Source organism: Grampus griseus (assembly GCF_964374135.1).
Source record: "Grampus griseus genome assembly, chromosome: 14".
NCBI lineage: Eukaryota > Metazoa > Chordata > Mammalia > Artiodactyla > Delphinidae > Grampus > Grampus griseus.
The window spans coordinates 19,173,555-19,191,875 of record NC_139008.1 but is presented as its reverse complement, the minus strand read 5'-3'; the positions used below and the strand labels follow the sequence as shown (position 1 = coordinate 19,191,875).

Here is an 18,321-nt window from a genome sequence, read left to right as displayed (position 1 = left end):
GGGGACTTCCCTGGTGGCGCAGTGGTTAAGAATCCACCTGCCAATGCAGGGGACATGGGTTTGAGCCCTGGTCCGGGAAGATCCCACATGCCGCGGAGCAACTAAGCCCGTGCTCCACAACTACTGAGCCTGTGCTCTAGGGCCCGAGAGCCACAACTACTGAGCCCACGCACCACAACTACTGAAGCCCGTACACCTAGAGCCCATGCTCCGCAACAAGAGAAACCACCACAATGAGAAGTCCGCGCACTGCAACGAAGAGTAGCCCCCGCTCCCCGCAACTAGAGAAAGCCCACGTGCTGCAACGAAGACCCAACACAGCCAAAAATAAATAAATAAATAAATTTATATATATATATAAAAAAAGAGCAGGGATGGCGTATGAGGAAGGAAAGAGTGAGCCTTCGGCAAACACAAATTTAAGATACCGGGGAAAATGGGTCTACAGGTACATATTTTCAATGTAATTAATAAGTGCAGGGAGCACTTTGGGGCACAGGAAACTGTGAGTTAAGAGGAAAAAGCGATTGCCCTTTTCAAGTTAAACTTAAGTCAATTCATAGGGGAAGGAGGTCCAGGGGCTTCTGAGCAAGGGCTGGGTCACGGATGCACCTGGCAAGCAGTTCTATCAGTGGAGCCGCCCAGGGCAGCCAACATGGCAGCATGTGTTCCAAAAGATGACGCCAAATCTGGGCCACGGGGAGGGCTATCGTCACAACAGCCATCCAGCCCGTCGGCCTCGCTTTGCTCCAATTCCCCACCCACTCTTCCCAAGTATTTCAATCCTGGGACGGAAGTGCCTTCCAGTCACTGGAAAAGGATGTTCCCCTGGAACGTAATGGCTCTGCCTCCTGCCCTAGGCCTGTGGGGCTGAGTACTGCGAGTTGGCCTCCAAGGGTCTAAGTGTCTCTAGACAAGACAAGTGTCTCCGGACAAGAAAGGGTGTCAGGACTGGTGAGAGCAAAGGAAGAGCCCAGCCCATGGAACATTCGCTAAGAGACAGCCAGTCCGGGCAGTCTCTGGGTCACCTGGTGGCTGGTCTCACTGCTGTGACCTTGCTCGCCACTCTTTCAAACTTCTACATTCACAGCTAGACCCCCAGACGTCCCATCCCCAATTCTATGTAGTTAAGTGACAACATGCGCACACACAATCCACAGCTTTGCCTCTAAGAATGATGAAGTTTTCATATAAACCACAGGATATATTTAATTCAAATTAAACATGAAACTAGAATAATGTTCGCTCCTTATCAAGTAGCAATTACATTGTTTAAAAAAAAAGAGAACAGTACATTTCCGTCTACGTTCTGGCAATCCAACGAGGCCAAGGCAATCCAGTTTGCTGAGGTGACGGATCCAGCAGTCACCACCAAAGCTTGTGGTTCTGAGGCAGTTGGGTAGACACAGACCATACTTCATACAAAATGATTCTGCAGCACGTCCGAAGAAGAGGAACCTCCCTTGTGATATATAAGAACGAAAGCCCAAGTAGCAGGAAGCAGGTGACTTGCGTAATGGATGTACTTTATTAAATAGATAGTTAACGCGTTGCTTTTTATTCATTCCAAATTGCTGATGGCGCTGCCTGCATTAATAGCGGTGACAAATGCTTCCTACACATGCCTCGGCAATGATACTCTTTCCACTGTAGGTATTTCTATTTTCTTTCTTTAAAAAAAAATTTTTTTTTTTTTTGGCATGATTCTTTCCCATGTAAAGAAAGCCAACTTCTTCAAGACACAGGTCATTCAGCTTTAAGTGTCAGCCTCGGCTCTCTCCTCAGGCTGTGAGAAGGCCATGTCCTGCATGATGAGGCCTTCTTTCCCCCTCCACTGAAAGCTTCTCGCTGTTTGGTCTGCAAAGATGAACGTCTGCCTGCCCCTGCTCCACTCGCCAGGGTGGAAGGGGTCAAGGGCAGGGGGTGGCTTTCTTCACAGGGCGGTACTTTCTGTATCATTGTCCATGTCCAACAGAATGCGGCCGGGCAGGTCTTTGCTGGCTGAGTCTGAATGCGTTTCAGGAAAGATGCTGCGAAGCGGTTCTGAAACCCTAGAATTGGCGTCTGGACAAAAACACGAGGAGACATGGTATCAGTGCATGGTAACACCCCAGAGGCCACCCGAGGAGAGGAGAAGCTGGAAAGTTTGAGAGTCAGCCCATGCACGCACACTCCCTTACTAGAGGCACCATCAGCCCTGAGAAGTTGAGTCAAGCCTTTGATACCCCAGGGGCAGCCAGCCACGTGGCACAGCCCCACCTCCTGGCTCTGGTGGTCCTTTCTGTGAGCGCACGGCAGTCCTCAGAGATGCAACCCTGGAAGGGTTTGCTTGCTGATTGAGGAGAGGAAACCTTATTCCTACCAATGTCTCTAACGCATTAACTGAAACCTCCTGACAGCATCTGGGCTGCAGGAATAGCTGAGCGTCACTGGGAAAAGTTCCCTCCTCCGAGGTTGGTGCGTGTCCTCCTGTTACTAATGCTATGCCCTAAACCTCGGCACTAGTGACACTTGGGGCCGGATCCCTCTGGGCTGTGGGGCTGTCTTGTGCACTGTGGGATGTTTGGCAGCATCCCTGCCCTCAACCCACTAGATGCCGATGGCACAAGCTCTCTTTCCCACAGTGTGACGACAAAAGGTGTCTCCAGACACTGCCAAATGTCCCTGGGGTGGGAGGGGGGAACAAGCACTGGAGTGTAGCACCAAATCTCCTACAAATACTAATTTTCTCATCTATTTCTAATATCGGGCTGGCCAAAAAGTTCGTTCGGGTTCTGTAACATGGAAAAACCCAAACGAACTTTTTGGCCAACCCAATACTTATATAACTCCAATTCCTTTTTCACGTCTTATTATGTTGGCTGGAACTCCTTCGGCAAGACAGTAAATACACGGTCCTCAAGCCATCATCCCTCGCTCCCATGCTCACAAGACACCTTAACCAATCACAGCCCTCTTCCTAGTGAGACGGTGAGCCTCAGATTCCCTCATTCATAAACAAATACTTACTGAGCACCTCCCACATTCTACCGGTGAGGACACAACAGTGAACAAGCCAGACACAGATTTAATGAAGCCTACAGCCAAGTGGGGGAGACAGGCCCTTCTGTCTTGAAGAATTTGTTTCTCTGGTAGATGTGAGTTCTAGCAAATGATGAGCCTTGTTAGGGATTTTAGGGCTGGTGGAAGAGAGAAGGGAGACGTTCAGATTTGTGGTAGTTTCACTGTGCCAGGTTAGGGCTAGTCATGTAGGGAGCACAGAGGGAGGGAGAGTGGGAGGTGGGTGTGCTGGGGTCTCGCTGTTATGGTTAAGAGCTGCTTTTCTGCACTTGCTGTGGTGCAGGTACACCGTGTCTGCCCTTGCTGGGAGCTGCTTTCGGCAGTACTTCTGTTTCACCTTCTCCTCACCCACACAGACAGAGCCGGCAAATGCAGGTGCACCCTGGGAGGCTCACTGCTTTGAGACTGGTTCCTGATCCTACACGTGCCCACAGCTCTGAGCTGCGAGATCCACTTACTTCCTGGGACGTCCCTTTACTCTCAGTGACTCCTGGGTTGGAAGGCCCATCTGTCGAGGTTTCCTACACACCACAACCCAGAGAAACGTCTAGATTTATGAAGGTGCCAAGGTGGCAAAGAGTTCAGGTGCTGGATGGCATTTCAGACAATTCAGGTCTTATATTTGTAAAACCAACAAGCAGGGGAGCCTCTGGGAGGCTCAACTCTCCAACACAGCCGGCACTGGAGGAGGAGCAGAGCCAGACTGGTTGGGCTCTGGAGCCTGGTTCTTAATCTGCAGAGGGCGTCTCCCCCGCCACCCCACCCCCAGGAGGACGTATGCCCTTGGGTGAGCGGCCTGGGAGAGAAGACAGTGCCTAAGCAGATGATGGCTTGAGTCTTAAACACTCTGCCTCATCTTAGTACAAAGGAGATAAAGGTTATTTTAGAAAGTGCCTGCAGGAGCACTTCCATATTTTTTTAAACACCTCTAAACCCTGCTGGCTATAGATTTACACAAGGCATCATTTTTCATTATATGCATTCCAAGAAGGGCTGGTCTTTGAGCATATTGCTTGGAGCTAAGTTCATATGAAAGATATTAGATTAAAAGAGGAAAAAAAAAAACAAAAATAAAAACAAGAAAGCCGAGGCCCAGGTCACAGCCTCCGCTCACAGGCAGAATGCCATGTGGTTCACCACTGCTCTGCGGCTCTGACGAATGCAGCCTGGTTCCCTCCTTTTTTGAGTATCTTTATCCAGGAGTGGACCTTGTGAGGGTGGGAACTGGCATTCTACAATTTAGAGTATGGTCCTAGAAAGTTTGTCACTTCAGCAATTTTGAATGTGTGCTTTTAGGTTGTAAACCTCCCCTCCGGAAAGGCCAAGGTTATTCTGATAGCCACTTGGACAGGTAAGAGATCCAAATGCCTCGCTGAAATCAAACATTTCAGGCACGGCTGCAGGGTGAATCAGTCCCCTCCGGATCATTAAATCCTTCTCTAAACTACAGTCTGAGGGAATGACTTCCTTGAAGTCCTCATCAGGTTTCTAGGGCTGTGAGAGGCTGACTCATCTCTGGGAGACTGAGTCGACTTTTTATTATTTCAGTCAAAGGAGAGATTCTGTTCCAGTCTCACTGGATGTTTATCTTGACATGATTCTGACATTTACTTATTAAAAATAAAGTGCAGGTAGAAGCAGAAGCCACTTAAATGTCCAACTATGAGCAATAATACATCTGCTTAATGAAATATTATGCAGTCACTGAAAAACTACATTGTAACATGGGAAAGAGCATGTGATGTAAAGTAAAATAAAACCGCAAAATCAAAATCTGTATATGCCAAATAATTATGATTGTGCATCCCCTTGCCTTTTAGAAAAAAAAAACTAGAAGGAAAAAATAAAATATGAATGGTGGACTTTTTCAATTATGGAAGGGTGATTTCTTATTGTTTCTAATCCCCAATTTGCTTTAGTATCATACTTATTTTTAAAAATGCATTACTGGGCTTCCCTGGTGGTGCAGTGGTTGAGAGTCCGCCTGCCAATGCAGGGGACACGGGTTCGTGCCCCGGTCCGGGAGGATCCCACATGCCGCGGAGCGGCTGGGCCCGTGAGCCATGGCCGCTGGGCCTGCGCGTCCGGAGCCTGTGCTCCGCAACGGGAGAGGCCACAGCAGTGAGAGGCCCGCGTACCGCAAAAAAAAAAAAAAAAAAAAAAAAAAAAAAGCATTACTTTCATGATATAAAAGGAGTTTAATTTTAAAAAGCAAAGGCTATGAGAACCAACAAAGTCCCAAGTGTCTGATGACCACTATTGTGACTCGTTCTACCACCGTACAGTGGACAAATGACTCACTAAATTAATCTCAGCCTCACTAAATCAAGAACATTTTCTACTCCAGAGCACTGTCTTTTTCACCCACCACCAAGGGGCACATCAGGATCAAAATATGGATGCCTGGCTCCAGACCTCCTGCGTCTGTGTCCCGGCATGAGTTTTTAAAATGGTGACATACGAATCTAATACCTAACTCTGTATTATCTTTTTTTTCCTCCATAAAAATGATAATAAATAGCTACCATTTACTTAGACCCCCTGCATATTAAGAACCGCACGATGCTTTTCTTATTTTATCTACTGTGATCCCTTTGAAGGTTATTCTCACAAATGTCACCATTTTACAGATCAGCCAGGTTGTGCCGTGCCATTGTTACACAGTGAGCTGAAATTTTAATTCAGGCTTGTCTGATTCTAGTGTGTGCTCTTTCCACTACCCCTCAAGCCTGCCCAGTACAGAAAAGACTGGAAGTTAAAGAGGTAACAAGGCCAGCCTGGCGATGACGTGTTGCATGTCTGTGAACACGCTTAGTATGCAGAGTACTTGGCAGCAAGCATGAACAAAGCCAGCCTCCTTTAGCACATGCACTATTAGTAGGGGTGCAAGCAGGCAGGGTTAGAGTGACCGGTTAATAGCAGGCATTAGTGCACAAATATGATCATCAAGTAGCAAAATGCTTTGGCCAATCAGGTGCCTTTTCCTTACCATTAAATATTCCAATTTCAGTTCCTACTGAATATGGCAGGTCATACATCTAAATTATTTAATAAAATGTTACATTAGAACACTCTTGGCTAAAATCTATTACTTTAAAAACAGCAAGATGCAAACTCTTTTCCTTGCAAAGCTAAACTCCTACTGCTTTCTTTTTCTTTCTTTCTTCCTTTCTTTTTCCTACTGCTTTCTAGAGTAACAAATTAGGAAGAGATTCAGAATGACAGCAGAATCCCTCCTTTTTCTGGTGCTGGTGCTGAGCTGCGACAAACTGGCTGTCTGACCTGTTTAGCAGCAGTAATCGCCCCCAAGAGTTTCTCTTAATCCCCAGGCCTTAATTCAATTTTTAAGATTAAATGCTCTGAATGAATAACCTGTTCTCAGGAATTTGTCTGTCTAGAGCTTTCCAAGTGAAAACATGATGTCACAATAAAGGACTACCTGTCTAGGGAAGTTACATTTTTTTCTTCTTGAAATACCCAATGGCTATATCCAAGGTACCTAAGAGCAGCATGAACAACACGAGCATATTCATAAATTCTAAATGCTGGCCTTTTGTGTACTCCTAATGGCAATCCGGGGGATTTTAAGAAATTAAAAATTAATTCTGTAATACAAAGATAGTAGTGGTGACCTGTAATTTCTTGAGTTAGGAGAATTCGAAGTACAGATTGGTTTTAAAATATTTAGCTAATATCCTAAGGAAAAGTATTTATAATATCAAATTTCACTTATCTGGCAACTGTCAAAGTACAGAGCACTGCAGTGTTATAGCAGATCAATAAAATAAGCTTCTGAAATAAATACACCCCAGGTAAACATGGTATTAAAGAGTAGACATAATTCTGGTCTGTAGTCTTTCATCTAAATAAAAGGGAAGATCTGGGAATAAAATTCTGATGTGTCACAAGTATTGAAGTGTTAAAAGGCTCAGCCTTAATTAGGGTTTAGTCACTTCACTCTGTGATTTTCACACCCAACTGGGCAACCACAGACTTTTGGGTTCATCACCTAGGAGTCAGGAAGGCGGAATCACGCCTCTGTGCCCTCCTCTGTGTTGTAAAGATCGCATTCTTGTTTTCCTCTTCTGGTATCTATAGAAAGTCTTCCTAGACCAAAGATGTGGAAACGCCGGCTAAGTAGTCCACTGAAGGCTTAAGGCTCAGATCAGCTGATTAGAGCAGTAACGAGAGCCTTATTCCGTCTAAGTGTGGACCTAAAGGCAAGATTCAGATGAGCCTCACAGTACCTTTCAAAAAGCTCATATGGTTTAAGAAAGCAAAAATGTAAGCACGCCAGAATGCAAAGAAATTTAGTGTGGGATCTTTGGAGGAAGATTTTTTTTTTGCGGGGGGGGGGGGGGGTCCTGAGAAATTCAAACACCAAATTAAGAAGCTCCATGCAGTTAACTTGCACTTAAGAGGTAAAATTAAAACTTAAAGCTCAAGACACAAGGGACGCAATTTTCCGTGCTAACTGCACCAGAGACCTCTTTGGGTGATGCTGATGAGCCAATCAATGAGAGGGAAATCACGCTGAAAAGAGCAGAATGCTTGTGAAAGGCTTACCAAAAAGAAAGGAGACATTTCTTAATATCTTATCTGAGCGGCTTGAAATCGGGCTTGCAATCTACTGACATCTACCTCTTGAATTCGAAGCATTTGCAGCTCAAAGTGCTTCTGATAAAAACAAAAGTGATGTCTAGAGAATGGATGGCACGGGGTCAGATGGCTGCTCCTGAGCACAAAGTCAAAAGCATGTATGCAAAACACCGCTAAGCAGGAGCATTTGGAGCTGCAGGAAGCTGCTTGGGGGGGTTACAGACCTTAGTCCTGGAAACCTTCCCCACCTGTGAGGGCGCTAGGAAGGGCATCTATTGGGAAACAAACAAACCAATGTGGCTTTGTTTTTTTAAACATAAAAGCAAGCATCATCAGAAAAAAGTTAACAATTTATAACACACACAAATCATGCATTATATTCCTGAAAAAAAAAAAGTTATCCGAAGAAAGACTAGTCGGTTAACCCTCATCACTTAGGGTACCAGTGTGGGGTGTATCCTTTGCTCATTTTCAGCAGAGATTGTCATTCAGGACGCTTGGAGGGCCCAGAGGCATATTTCGGCTACTTCTCTAAAACTGGCTCCACTTAGGAAAATTTAAAACTAGGCTGTTCTAAGATATGATTCAAAGTCCCTAATTATCATTTTAAGAAAACACACTAAAAAAAAATCCATCCATCCCATCCTTAAATCAAATAGTAAATTAGAGCACTTGGGACAGAAATTTTTAAAAGAATCATAATTAAAGAAAATGGTCATGTTCTAGACTGTCTATAAAAAAATACCCCATCAGGTAGGTAAAATCTGTACAATCACCAATACCCAAAACAGATTTCCATGGAATTATGAGGAAATAGTGATTCTTCTGTCCTTTGCCACTAGAGGCTGGCACTCTCATATGATCGTGTCCCAAATCTCCCTTCCCAGAGCATCCAATTTGGCACAAATCACGTTTTTTAAGATTATACCTGAAATGCTTCACTTTCTATGAATATTTTTACTCTTAAAAGGAAAATAAGCATTTTAATGAGGGATTCACTAAGAAATGGATGTCATGCTCAAGTTGTACAATACCTTCCACCTGGATTACTAGGTCATTATACCTAGAAAAATGTAAACGTAGATGGCTCTTAAACACATAGTGAACCTATACATCAGGGGTTGGCAAACTTCAAGGGCGAGGTAGTAACTTTGAAGGCTCTGGAAGTATATGACCTCTGAAAGGACTACACAACTCTGCTGTTTTAGCACAAAAGCCAGAAAAAATATGTCAACAACTGGGCGTAGTTGTGTTTCAATAAAACTTTATTTATAAAAACAAGCTGAGGGCCAGATCTGGCCTGCGTGGTAGTTTGCCAACCCCTGATATAAACGAAAGCCTAAACGAGGGGGAGCAGTAAAAAGCCAGGTAGAGTGGACAGGGGGAAATGTCTGAACCCACTTCCCACTTACCCGTGACTATTTTGGAGGAGGTGGGAGCTGCGATGCTGAGGCTGCCATCCCCGGCGGGGTGGGCGCCAGGAGGATGAGGGGGTGGGGGCACGCTGGGCCGGTTCCTCGGCTTTGGTACTGGTCTCGGTCTCGGCAAGGTTCCAGCGTGTGGCTGCGCGGTCTCGGGGTTACTCACCACCTGGCCGGGGTTCTGTTTTCCTAGGGGCGGAGTGCTGGGGGGCGTCGGCGTCTGGGGAGGGGTGTGGGAGGACTGCTCGAGTCCGGGCTCACCGGGCAGGGCCCCGGGGGCCGGTGGGCCCTGGCTGCCTGGCTTGGTGAGCGCTGGCGGCGGTGTGGCCTGCGTGGGGGGCTGCGGTGGCGGGTGGTTGGGGGCTTGGATCGGAGGCAGGCTGCTGGAGTATCTCCGGGGTGCGGAGAGCTGCGAGGTGGCGCAGGGCTGGCCTGGGGCCTGGCCGGGCGGCTGAGTTGGGGGAGAAGGGCTTCGGGTGGACGGCTTTGGTGACAGGCTGGGTGGATGCTGAGATGCTCCTGGAGAACTCTGGCCCCCGGGATGGCCAGGAGGCGGGTTTCCAGGTTTCGGGGGTGCTGGAGCAGGTTTTTTAACAGCTGCACGAAGGAGAAACACCTCTCAGGAAGAGCAGCACGGTGATGGCCAACGCCCCCCGGGCCAGGGCACCGAGGCTGGTGTAAGCCAGCTGAGATCAGCACCCACGCCCACTCCCAATACCACACCAGCTGGCGGCACCTCGCCACCATGGCCCTCCTCCCTCAAACCCACAGTCTTAGTCTAACCATGAAAAAAGCCTCTGACAAACGCAAATTGAGAGACTGTCTTTAAAATGCGAGTACTCCCTAGAACTGTCAAGGCCGTGAGAAAACAAGGGAAGATGGAGAAACCGTCACAGGCCAGAGGAGAGTAAGGAGACGTGATGACTAAATGCCCTGTGCTCTTCTGGTGGGAGCCAGCAGGGGTTGGAAGACGGCTGTTAGAGGAAAAACCGGTGACATTTGAACAGAATGAGTTTGGTTAGTACTAACGTACCAACGTCGGTTTCTTAGCCGTGATAAATGTACTGTGGTGATGTAAGATGTTAACAGAGGAAAGTGGGTCAGGGGTATACGAGAACTCCAGACTATCTTTGCAACTTTCCCGTAAATCTAAAATTACTCCAAAATAAAAAGGTTATTTTTTAAAAGTACATTATACACATATAGGTCTTTACAGACCTGTCATTTTAAAAGTTGAATAATTAGAAAACTCAGTTAATGGAGGCCACCCCGCCTACATGGAGTCTCTGCTCAAAGCCTACTTGACAGCGACCTTCTCTCATGAGAAGAGACACAGAGAAGCAAGAGCAGCTAAGCTGTGGTGGCGGGGGGGACCCCTAAGCCCGACTGGTCTGCCTGTACAGACCGTGGGCCCCTTGCTCTAAGCCATCTTCTCCTAGAGGACTTGATTTTTTTTTATAACAGAAATTCTATGAATTCCAGAATCACTTGTGCTAATAGATATATTCTAGATAAAAGTACAGATCCGGACGATCGCCTTAGATTCAGCTCTAAGGAGAGCTGAATCACATCAGTCTCCCCCCTACACCAGCTGAGATCAGCACCACTGGCGGGTGGGAATTTGGTACTGAGGATGGTAAGGTAGGTAGAAAAAACAAGTCTGGAGACTGGTTTTGGGCTGAGAGGTTGGGTGGAAAGGAGAGACTCTAGCATATTTCAAGTTCTGCTGAGATCTTACTAATCGCCTAAGGAAGGGAGAGGGAAACGAAGGGAAGAAATGAACATGTATCACTCACCTAACACGACCAGCACCAAGTTGGGCCCTTTACATAGACTGTCTCATTTAAGTCTCACAAGCACACCGCAAAACAGGCATTGTTATATCCATTTCACGGTGCAGAAAACCAAGGCTCAGAGAGGTCAAGTGTTTGTAAAAGGTCACACAGCCAGTACAGAGCAGAACAGAGGCTCACACCATGTCCTGTGGACTCCTTGGACTCTTTTTTCCCTCTTCCTCCTTCCTGCACTGCCTGGCTTCCTGCTCATAGGGGCCAGGATTCAGGAATGAAAGGAGTATAAAGTCTACTCTATTGGTCTAGAACTTCTGATCCCAGAACTGGGAAGACCTTTTCCCACAGAAACAACCAACCAGCTGACAAAGGAATCTGGAATATTAGCCGCACTCTGGTTATCATAAACAACTTGAAAAGAAAATTTTCTAGCTCTCTGTTCTAAGCAATATTAATTATAAATTCATATTGGATAAAAGATCATTCCTGACATTTAAGGGAACAGAGGGAATTAGAAGAGGAAGCATGAGAGTAGCGTGATAAGGCTCAAGTCCCACATTGGCCACGTCCATCGTGGAGGCCAGGCTGGGAGAAAGGCAGGCCTTGTCTAAGGCCACCATGAAGGTGCTGGGAGGCTGAACCAGGGTGGGGGATGGCACACAAAGGATCAAACTGGGATCTATGATTGCAGGAAAAAGGAAGCAGGAAAGACTCCGAATGGGGCTACGAAGGAACCTCAACCTGAAAGCAGGGGCTCTACCTGGAATCCAGGTAGAAAAGACCTAATTTCCCTTGAGCACCAGTTGGGATACAGATGAAGGTGGTGGTGGCTCAGAGGAAAGCCTTCTTAAGATGTTTCAATAGCAAAACTGTTATTTATTCTATTTCCCCAGTCCTGGTTACAGAGGAGATATTAAAGTGATGTGGACTCAGAAATCTATCCTTTGCCCATTTTTCAATTGGGTTATCTGTGTTTTTGCTATTGAATTGTATGAGTTTCTTATATACGTTGGATATTAACCCCCTAACTTGACTGTGGTAATTATTTCACAATGTATACATATATTAAGTCATCACATTGTATTGTACATCTTAAAAGAAAATGCAACATGGGATTCTGGATTGATACTGGGACAGAAAGAAAACTTTACTGGAAAAACTCAGAAATCTGGTCAAAGCCTGAAGTTTAGCTAATAATATTGTATCAGTGTTAATTTCCTGATTTCAGTAGTTGTTCTGTTAGATAGTAAAATTAAGAGAAGCTCAGTGAAGCCTATATGGGCCTTCTCTATACTATCTTCGCAACTTTCCTTTAAGTCTAAAATTACATAAAATTCAAAAAATTTTAAAATATGTATGTCATTTCATATTGAAGATTATCCATCCTCCAATAAATACAGTTGGGAGTTAAGACAGAGCACCATGGTTCACATGGAATTTAACTGGCTTTAGAAGCATTTTCAGTAAATCATGTCCCTTTCTAGACCAGTTTCTCAACCTCAGCAGTACTGACATGTTGGGCTAGATAGTTCTTTGTTGCTGGGGGCTGTCCTGCACATTGTAGGATGTTTACCAGCATCCCGGGCCTCTACCCACTAGATGCCAATACCACTCCCCTCCCTGCCTGTGACAACCAAAAACGTCTCCGGACATTGCCAAATGTCCCAGATGGTGGGGGACAGCTAAATCATCCCAAGTTGTTCTAGATCTAAGAGGCACTTGGAGCTCTCAGACCACACATATTTGAGTGCCCTCTCTGGCACAGGACAGGCACAGGACAGGCACAGGACAAGGACTAGGAATACTGGAGTGCATGAGACGGGTAAAATCCCAGCTCTTTAAGAGCTACTAGGGGAGACTGGCAATACGCTAAAAAACAAATTTAAAAATTTCAGATGGAGGAAAAGGCTCTGAGAGAAATAGAGTGACGTGACAGAGAATAATTTATGTGAGTGGTGGGGTTGGCAGGTGGTCATCAGTTCAGACTGCGTGGTCAAGGAGGGCTCACCAGGGAAGTACTCTTTGAGCTGAGACCTGAATGATGGAGGAACCATGTGTGGAGCAGAATAGAGTGAACAGAAATAAATCCATGCCTATACAGTCAATTGATCTTCGACAGGGTACCAAGAATACACAATGGGGAAAGGATAGCTTCTTCAACAAATGATGCCGGGAAAACTGGATATCCACATGCAAAAGAATGAAACTGGACCCTTACCTTACACAATACACAAAAGTCAACTCAAAATGGATTAAACATAGGACCTGAAACTCTAAAACTCCTTGAAGAAAACACAGGGGGAAGCTTCACAACATTTGTGTTGGCAGTGATTTCATGGATATGACCCCAAAAGCACAGGCAACAAAACAAAAATAGATGTGTGGGATTACATCAAACTAATAAGCTTTGGTACAATCAACAAAGGAAACGACAGAATGAAAAGGCAACCTACAGAACGGGAGAAAATATTTTCAAACCATGTATCTGACAAGGTGTTAATTTCCAAAATATATACAGAACTCCTATAGCTCAATAGCAAAGAAATGAATAACCTGATTAAAAAAAAAAAGAAATTAAAAAAATTATTTATTTATTTGGCTGCACTGGATCTTAGTTGCGGCACACAGGGATCTTCATTGCTGCACGCGAGATCTTCGTTGTGGCATGCGGGATCTTTAGTTGAGACAAGCAAAGTCTTAGTTGTGGCATGTGGGATCTAGTTCCCTGACCAGGGATTGAACCCAGGCCCCCTGCTTTGGGAGCACAGAGTCTTTAGCCACTGGACCACCAGGGAAGTCTCACGAACAACCTGATTTTAAAATGGCCTAAAGGGACTTCCCTGGTGGTGCACTGGTTAAGAATCCACCTGCCAATGCAGGGGACACGGGTTTGAGCCCTGGTCCAGGAGGATGCCACATGCCACGTAACAGCTAAGTGCGTGTGCCACAACTACTGAGCCTGTGCCCTAGAGCCCGTGAGCCACAACTACTGAGCACACGTCCCACAACTACTGAAGCCTGCGTGCCTAGAGCCTGTGCTCCACAACAACAGAAGCCACTGCAGTGAGAGGCCTCACACCGCAACAAAGAGTGGCCCCTGCTCACCATGACTAGAGAAAGCCCACGTGCAGCAATGAAGACCCAACACAGCCAAAAATAAATAAATAAATAAAATAAAATGGACTAAAGACTTGAAAAGACATTTCTCTAAAGATGACATAAAAATGGCCATCAGGCATATAAAAAGGTGCTCAACATCACTAACCACCAGGAAAACGCAAATCAAACCCCAAAACGACATGTTACCTCACATCTGCTAGAATGGCTAATATAAAAAAAAAGACAGCAAGTGCTGGTGAGAATACGGAGAAACTGGAACTCCCATACGCTATTCGTGGGAATGTAAATTGGTACAGCCATTACGGAAAACAGTATGGAGGCTCCTAAAAAAAATTAAAAATAGAACTACCATATTGATTCAGGAATCCCATTTCTGGGTATTTATCCAAAAGAACTGAAATCAGGATCCTGAAGAGATTATGTGCACATCCATGGTCACTGAAGCATCATTATTCACAATAGCCAAGACATGGAAACAACCTATATGCCCATTGACAGATGACTGGATTAAAAAAATGTGGTGTATATATAAAATGGAATATTATTTAGCCTTAAAAAGGAAGGAAATTCTGTCATATATATAACAACATGGACAAACCTTAAAGACATTATACTAAGTGAAATAAGCCAGTCACAGAAGGACAAATACTGCACGATTCCACTTACATGAAGCATCTAAAATAGTCACACTCTTAGAATCAGAGAGTGGAATGGGAGCTGCCAGGGGCTGGGGGTATACAGTAGAGATGGGGAGTGATGGAGAGCTGGTATTCAATAGGCATAAGGTTTCAATTATGTCAGGTAGCTTTACATCATTGGGCCTATAACACAATACTGTATTGTACACTTAAGAGTACAGTACTAGATACTGTACACAAATATTTAAGAGGGTAGATCTCATGTTGTGTTCTTACCCCGATAAAATAGAAAAGAAGGAACCATGTGAAGATGTGGGACAGAACGTTCTGTAAGAGAACACGTGTAGAAGCTCTAAAGAGGGAATAAGGTTAGTGCACTGAGGGGCAGAGTGCAGACCAGCGAGGCTGAAGTGAGTGAGGGGGCAGGGGAAGAGCTGGGCTCACAGGCGGCCCGGCCAGACCACGTGGCCAGGCCACGCAGGGTGCGTGGTGGGAGGTCTGCATGGAAGGCACTGGAGAGCTTCAGCCAGGACGACACGCTCTGCTTTGTGTTTTAAAGTCACCCCCTGCTGGAGGGCATTATGCTGAGTGAAATAAGTCAGACAGAAAGACAAATCCTATGTGATGTCATTTATGTGTGGAATCTAAAAAATACAACAAACTAGTGAATAAAACAGAAAAGAAGTGGACTCACAGATATAGGGAATGTACCAGTGGGGAGAGGGAAGGGGGAAGGTGCAAGATAGGAGTAGGGAAAAAAAAAGGAGAGTTATTATGGGATTATATGAAATCATTTGTGTGAAACTTTTGAAAATTGTAAAGCGATATAGAATTTAAAGAATCCTTCATTCAATTAAAAAAAGAGGGCTTCCCTGGTGGCGCAGTGGTTGAGAGTCCGCCTGCCGATGCAGGGGACACGGGTTCGTGCCCCGGTCCGGGAAGATCCCACATGCCGTGGAGCGGCTGGGCCCGTGAGCCACGGCCGCTGAGCCTGCGTGTCCAGAGCCTGTGCTCCGCAATGGGAGAGGCCACAGCGGTGAGAGGCCCGTGTACCGCAAAAAAAAAAGGAAGAAAGAAAGAAAGAAAGAAAAAACAGCCATTTCCCTGGCTGCTGGGTGGAGGACCACGAGGGTGTAAGTGGGAGCAGTTCAGATTACATGTGAATAGGGAACTAGAAGGCCCTGATCCCAATCCAGAGGGCACGAGTGCTCCCAGACTCACGAAGCCTGGCTGGGAGACAGGCCAGGCTGTGGCAGTTCCAAAACAGAGCGAGGGCTTGGAGCGCCAGATTCCTGGAAAATGGGGGGCGTTTCTGGAGAAATGACTGTTTGTTAAGCTTTGTAGCTTGAACATATTCTTAAATGTCTGCTTTTCTGTTCTCCATTTTTCCATCTCCCTTTAATGATTCTTTTCCCTAACGACTGGTTTTTCTGCTTGCCATTTTATAACAGACGTGGAACCATCGGAACAAGCTTCTCAACCTGACCCCTGCACCGACCCAGGGAGGTTTGCACATCCCTCCCCAAGGGCGCGGAGTAAAGGTGGTGACTTACCTCGGCGCACCGTGTGAGGGCTCGGGCCGGCGGAATTGTGCGTAGGGCCCACAGAGAGCTGATGGGAGCCGGCAGTGGCCTGGGCCTGGCTTTGGCCGGGGGCCGCCTGACTGCTGTTTCTCCCGGGTGCAGGTGCAGCCGCAGGATCCTTGGGCTTTGGAGGACTAAGGGAAGCAGAAGCCAAGTTAGATGTCAGGCATTCCCAGCTAGAAAAGCTAAACATGCTGTAAAATATCAAATTCCAGCTAGAGTTTTCACTGCAGCGGGCAAGGAGGTGATCTGAGAGTTTAAACAGCTCACACTGGGTCTGTGAAGCTAATATTTGGTGCCACACAGGACCACATATTTTATGAGACTCATGGCATCAGACTATCTTCCAACTACTTTGCCACTTAAATATCATGATAGAGGCCATTTCAAGTTCTAGTGTGCTTGCACTCAAATTGGGCAGTATTTAAACACATGAAAGGGTTTTTGGACTTCAGAATAATGCGATTTTGCCATATACATTGCACAAAACTAAGCAAATGCAATAGCAAAATACTAACACTGCTCTAAATTACAAAGCGCTCAATTATTATCAATAATTTGGACTTCAGGAAAGAGAAACTCTGAGAGGCTAAATGACTGCTCAGGGCCCAGAGTTGGTTAATACTGGGGTAGGGATCAGACCTCAGGCTTCCTAATTCCTGGCTCAGAACTTTTTTTTTTAAGTTTTTAAAAATTTTTAAATTTATTTATTTATTTTATTTTTGGCTGTGTTGGGTCTTCGTTTCTGTGCGAGGGCTTTCTCTAGTTGCGGCAAGTGGGGGCCACTCTTCATTGCGGTGCGCGGGCCTCTCAGTGTTGCGGCCTCTCTTGTTGCGGAGCACAAGCTCCAGACACGCAGGCTCAGTAGTTGTGGCTCACGGGCTTAGTTGCTTCGCGGCATGTGGGATCTTCCCAGACCAGGGCCCGAACCCGTGTCCCTGCATTGTCAGGCAGATTCTCAACCACTTGCGCCACCAGGGAAGCCCTGGCTCAGAACTTTTTATACTGAACTTTATAGCTACAATTTGTCAAAGTCACCAAAGAGTAAATGGCATAGTGAGATGTACACAAAAATATCTACAGAGCAAAAGAATCAAAGAGCAAATTGATAACTGACGTTCTATTTGTCCTTCTGCAGTGAAGACTAATTATTATCTTAAATAATATATTTAGCCTTGATTAAACAAATTGAATGCTACAGGTAAATGAAAATGTGTAAGAGTTTGCTAAGACTTTTTTTTCTCCAAGAAAAAGATTTAAGCCCAAACGAATACATGTGTGGTAGCAGTTACGGAAAGACCAACGTGGAGCTTACGACGTGCACGTGAAGCACTAGGGAGTTTGAAGCCTTAGATATTTTTAACCAAAAAAGTGAATTTCCTCAAATTATGCGGGTAGAAAGGTATTCAGGAATGCACGAAGTCCTCAGAGTTCAGCTATAAGGATTTAACGAGACTCCAATCTCCTAAGCAGCTAGCTTCACACAGCACGAGGCCCTCTCTCTCCACCCAAAGAAGAGGTGAGGGAGTTCTCCCAAGGCAAAGTCACCTCTGGGCAGAAAACAAGTACACGATTAACAGGCCATCCTTGTTTTATCATTTATTTTACTTTATAGGTAATCATTTAGTGCTTTATAGGTGGCCAAGGTGGACCAAATGCAATAAAAATGTTAGCACGTACTAGAGGGGCTCATCTTTTATAGCAGCTGCCAGTTCTGTACGACCCGAGATACCACCTGAAGTGGCCTCTGGTGGTCATCTGCCTGGGTCAGAGTGGAGAACTGAATTTGTGCAAATAAAGGTCTCGACTTCAAAGGTATTTTTCCTTAAAGTTGCTACAGATTCTTAGTCCACTCCAGGTGGTTAACCAAAAGGTGAAGCAACAAAAGAGCTTTTTAAGAAAACCTATCATCATATTTTCTACCTTGTACTCATGTATCACCTGCCCTATAGGACTGAAAGCCAGGGGGGTGGGGGGATGCTCAGTATAGCAGACAGCACATATTATTCAGTACTCAGTTATTCAGTAAATCTGATTGGATGGATGGATGGATGGATGAATGATGGATAAATGGATGGACGGATGAATGAATGGATGAGTGAGTGAATGC

At 45.6% G+C, this 18,321-nt stretch overlaps 1 protein-coding gene across 4 annotated transcripts in view; it reads right to left on the bottom strand.

The window, feature by feature from the left end:
* Positions 1-374: 374 nt before the first annotated feature.
* ARHGAP17 (Rho GTPase activating protein 17) overlaps positions 375-18,321 on the bottom strand; it is a 90,150-nt gene continuing 72,203 nt past the window's right edge. For 3 of the 4 annotated variants that reach the window (XM_082669662.1, XM_082669664.1, XM_082669663.1), the window contains 3 exons: positions 16,182-16,345; positions 9,072-9,677; positions 375-2,064 (listed from right to left, as the gene is read on the bottom strand). In XM_082669662.1, coding sequence (XP_082525788.1) covers positions 1,934-2,064; positions 9,072-9,677; positions 16,182-16,345 — 901 coding nt within the window. In that variant the 3' untranslated portion in view covers positions 375-1,933. The remainder of the gene's footprint in view (positions 2,065-9,071; positions 9,678-16,181; positions 16,346-18,321) is intronic. The other variant, XM_082669665.1, reaches the window with a different exon arrangement.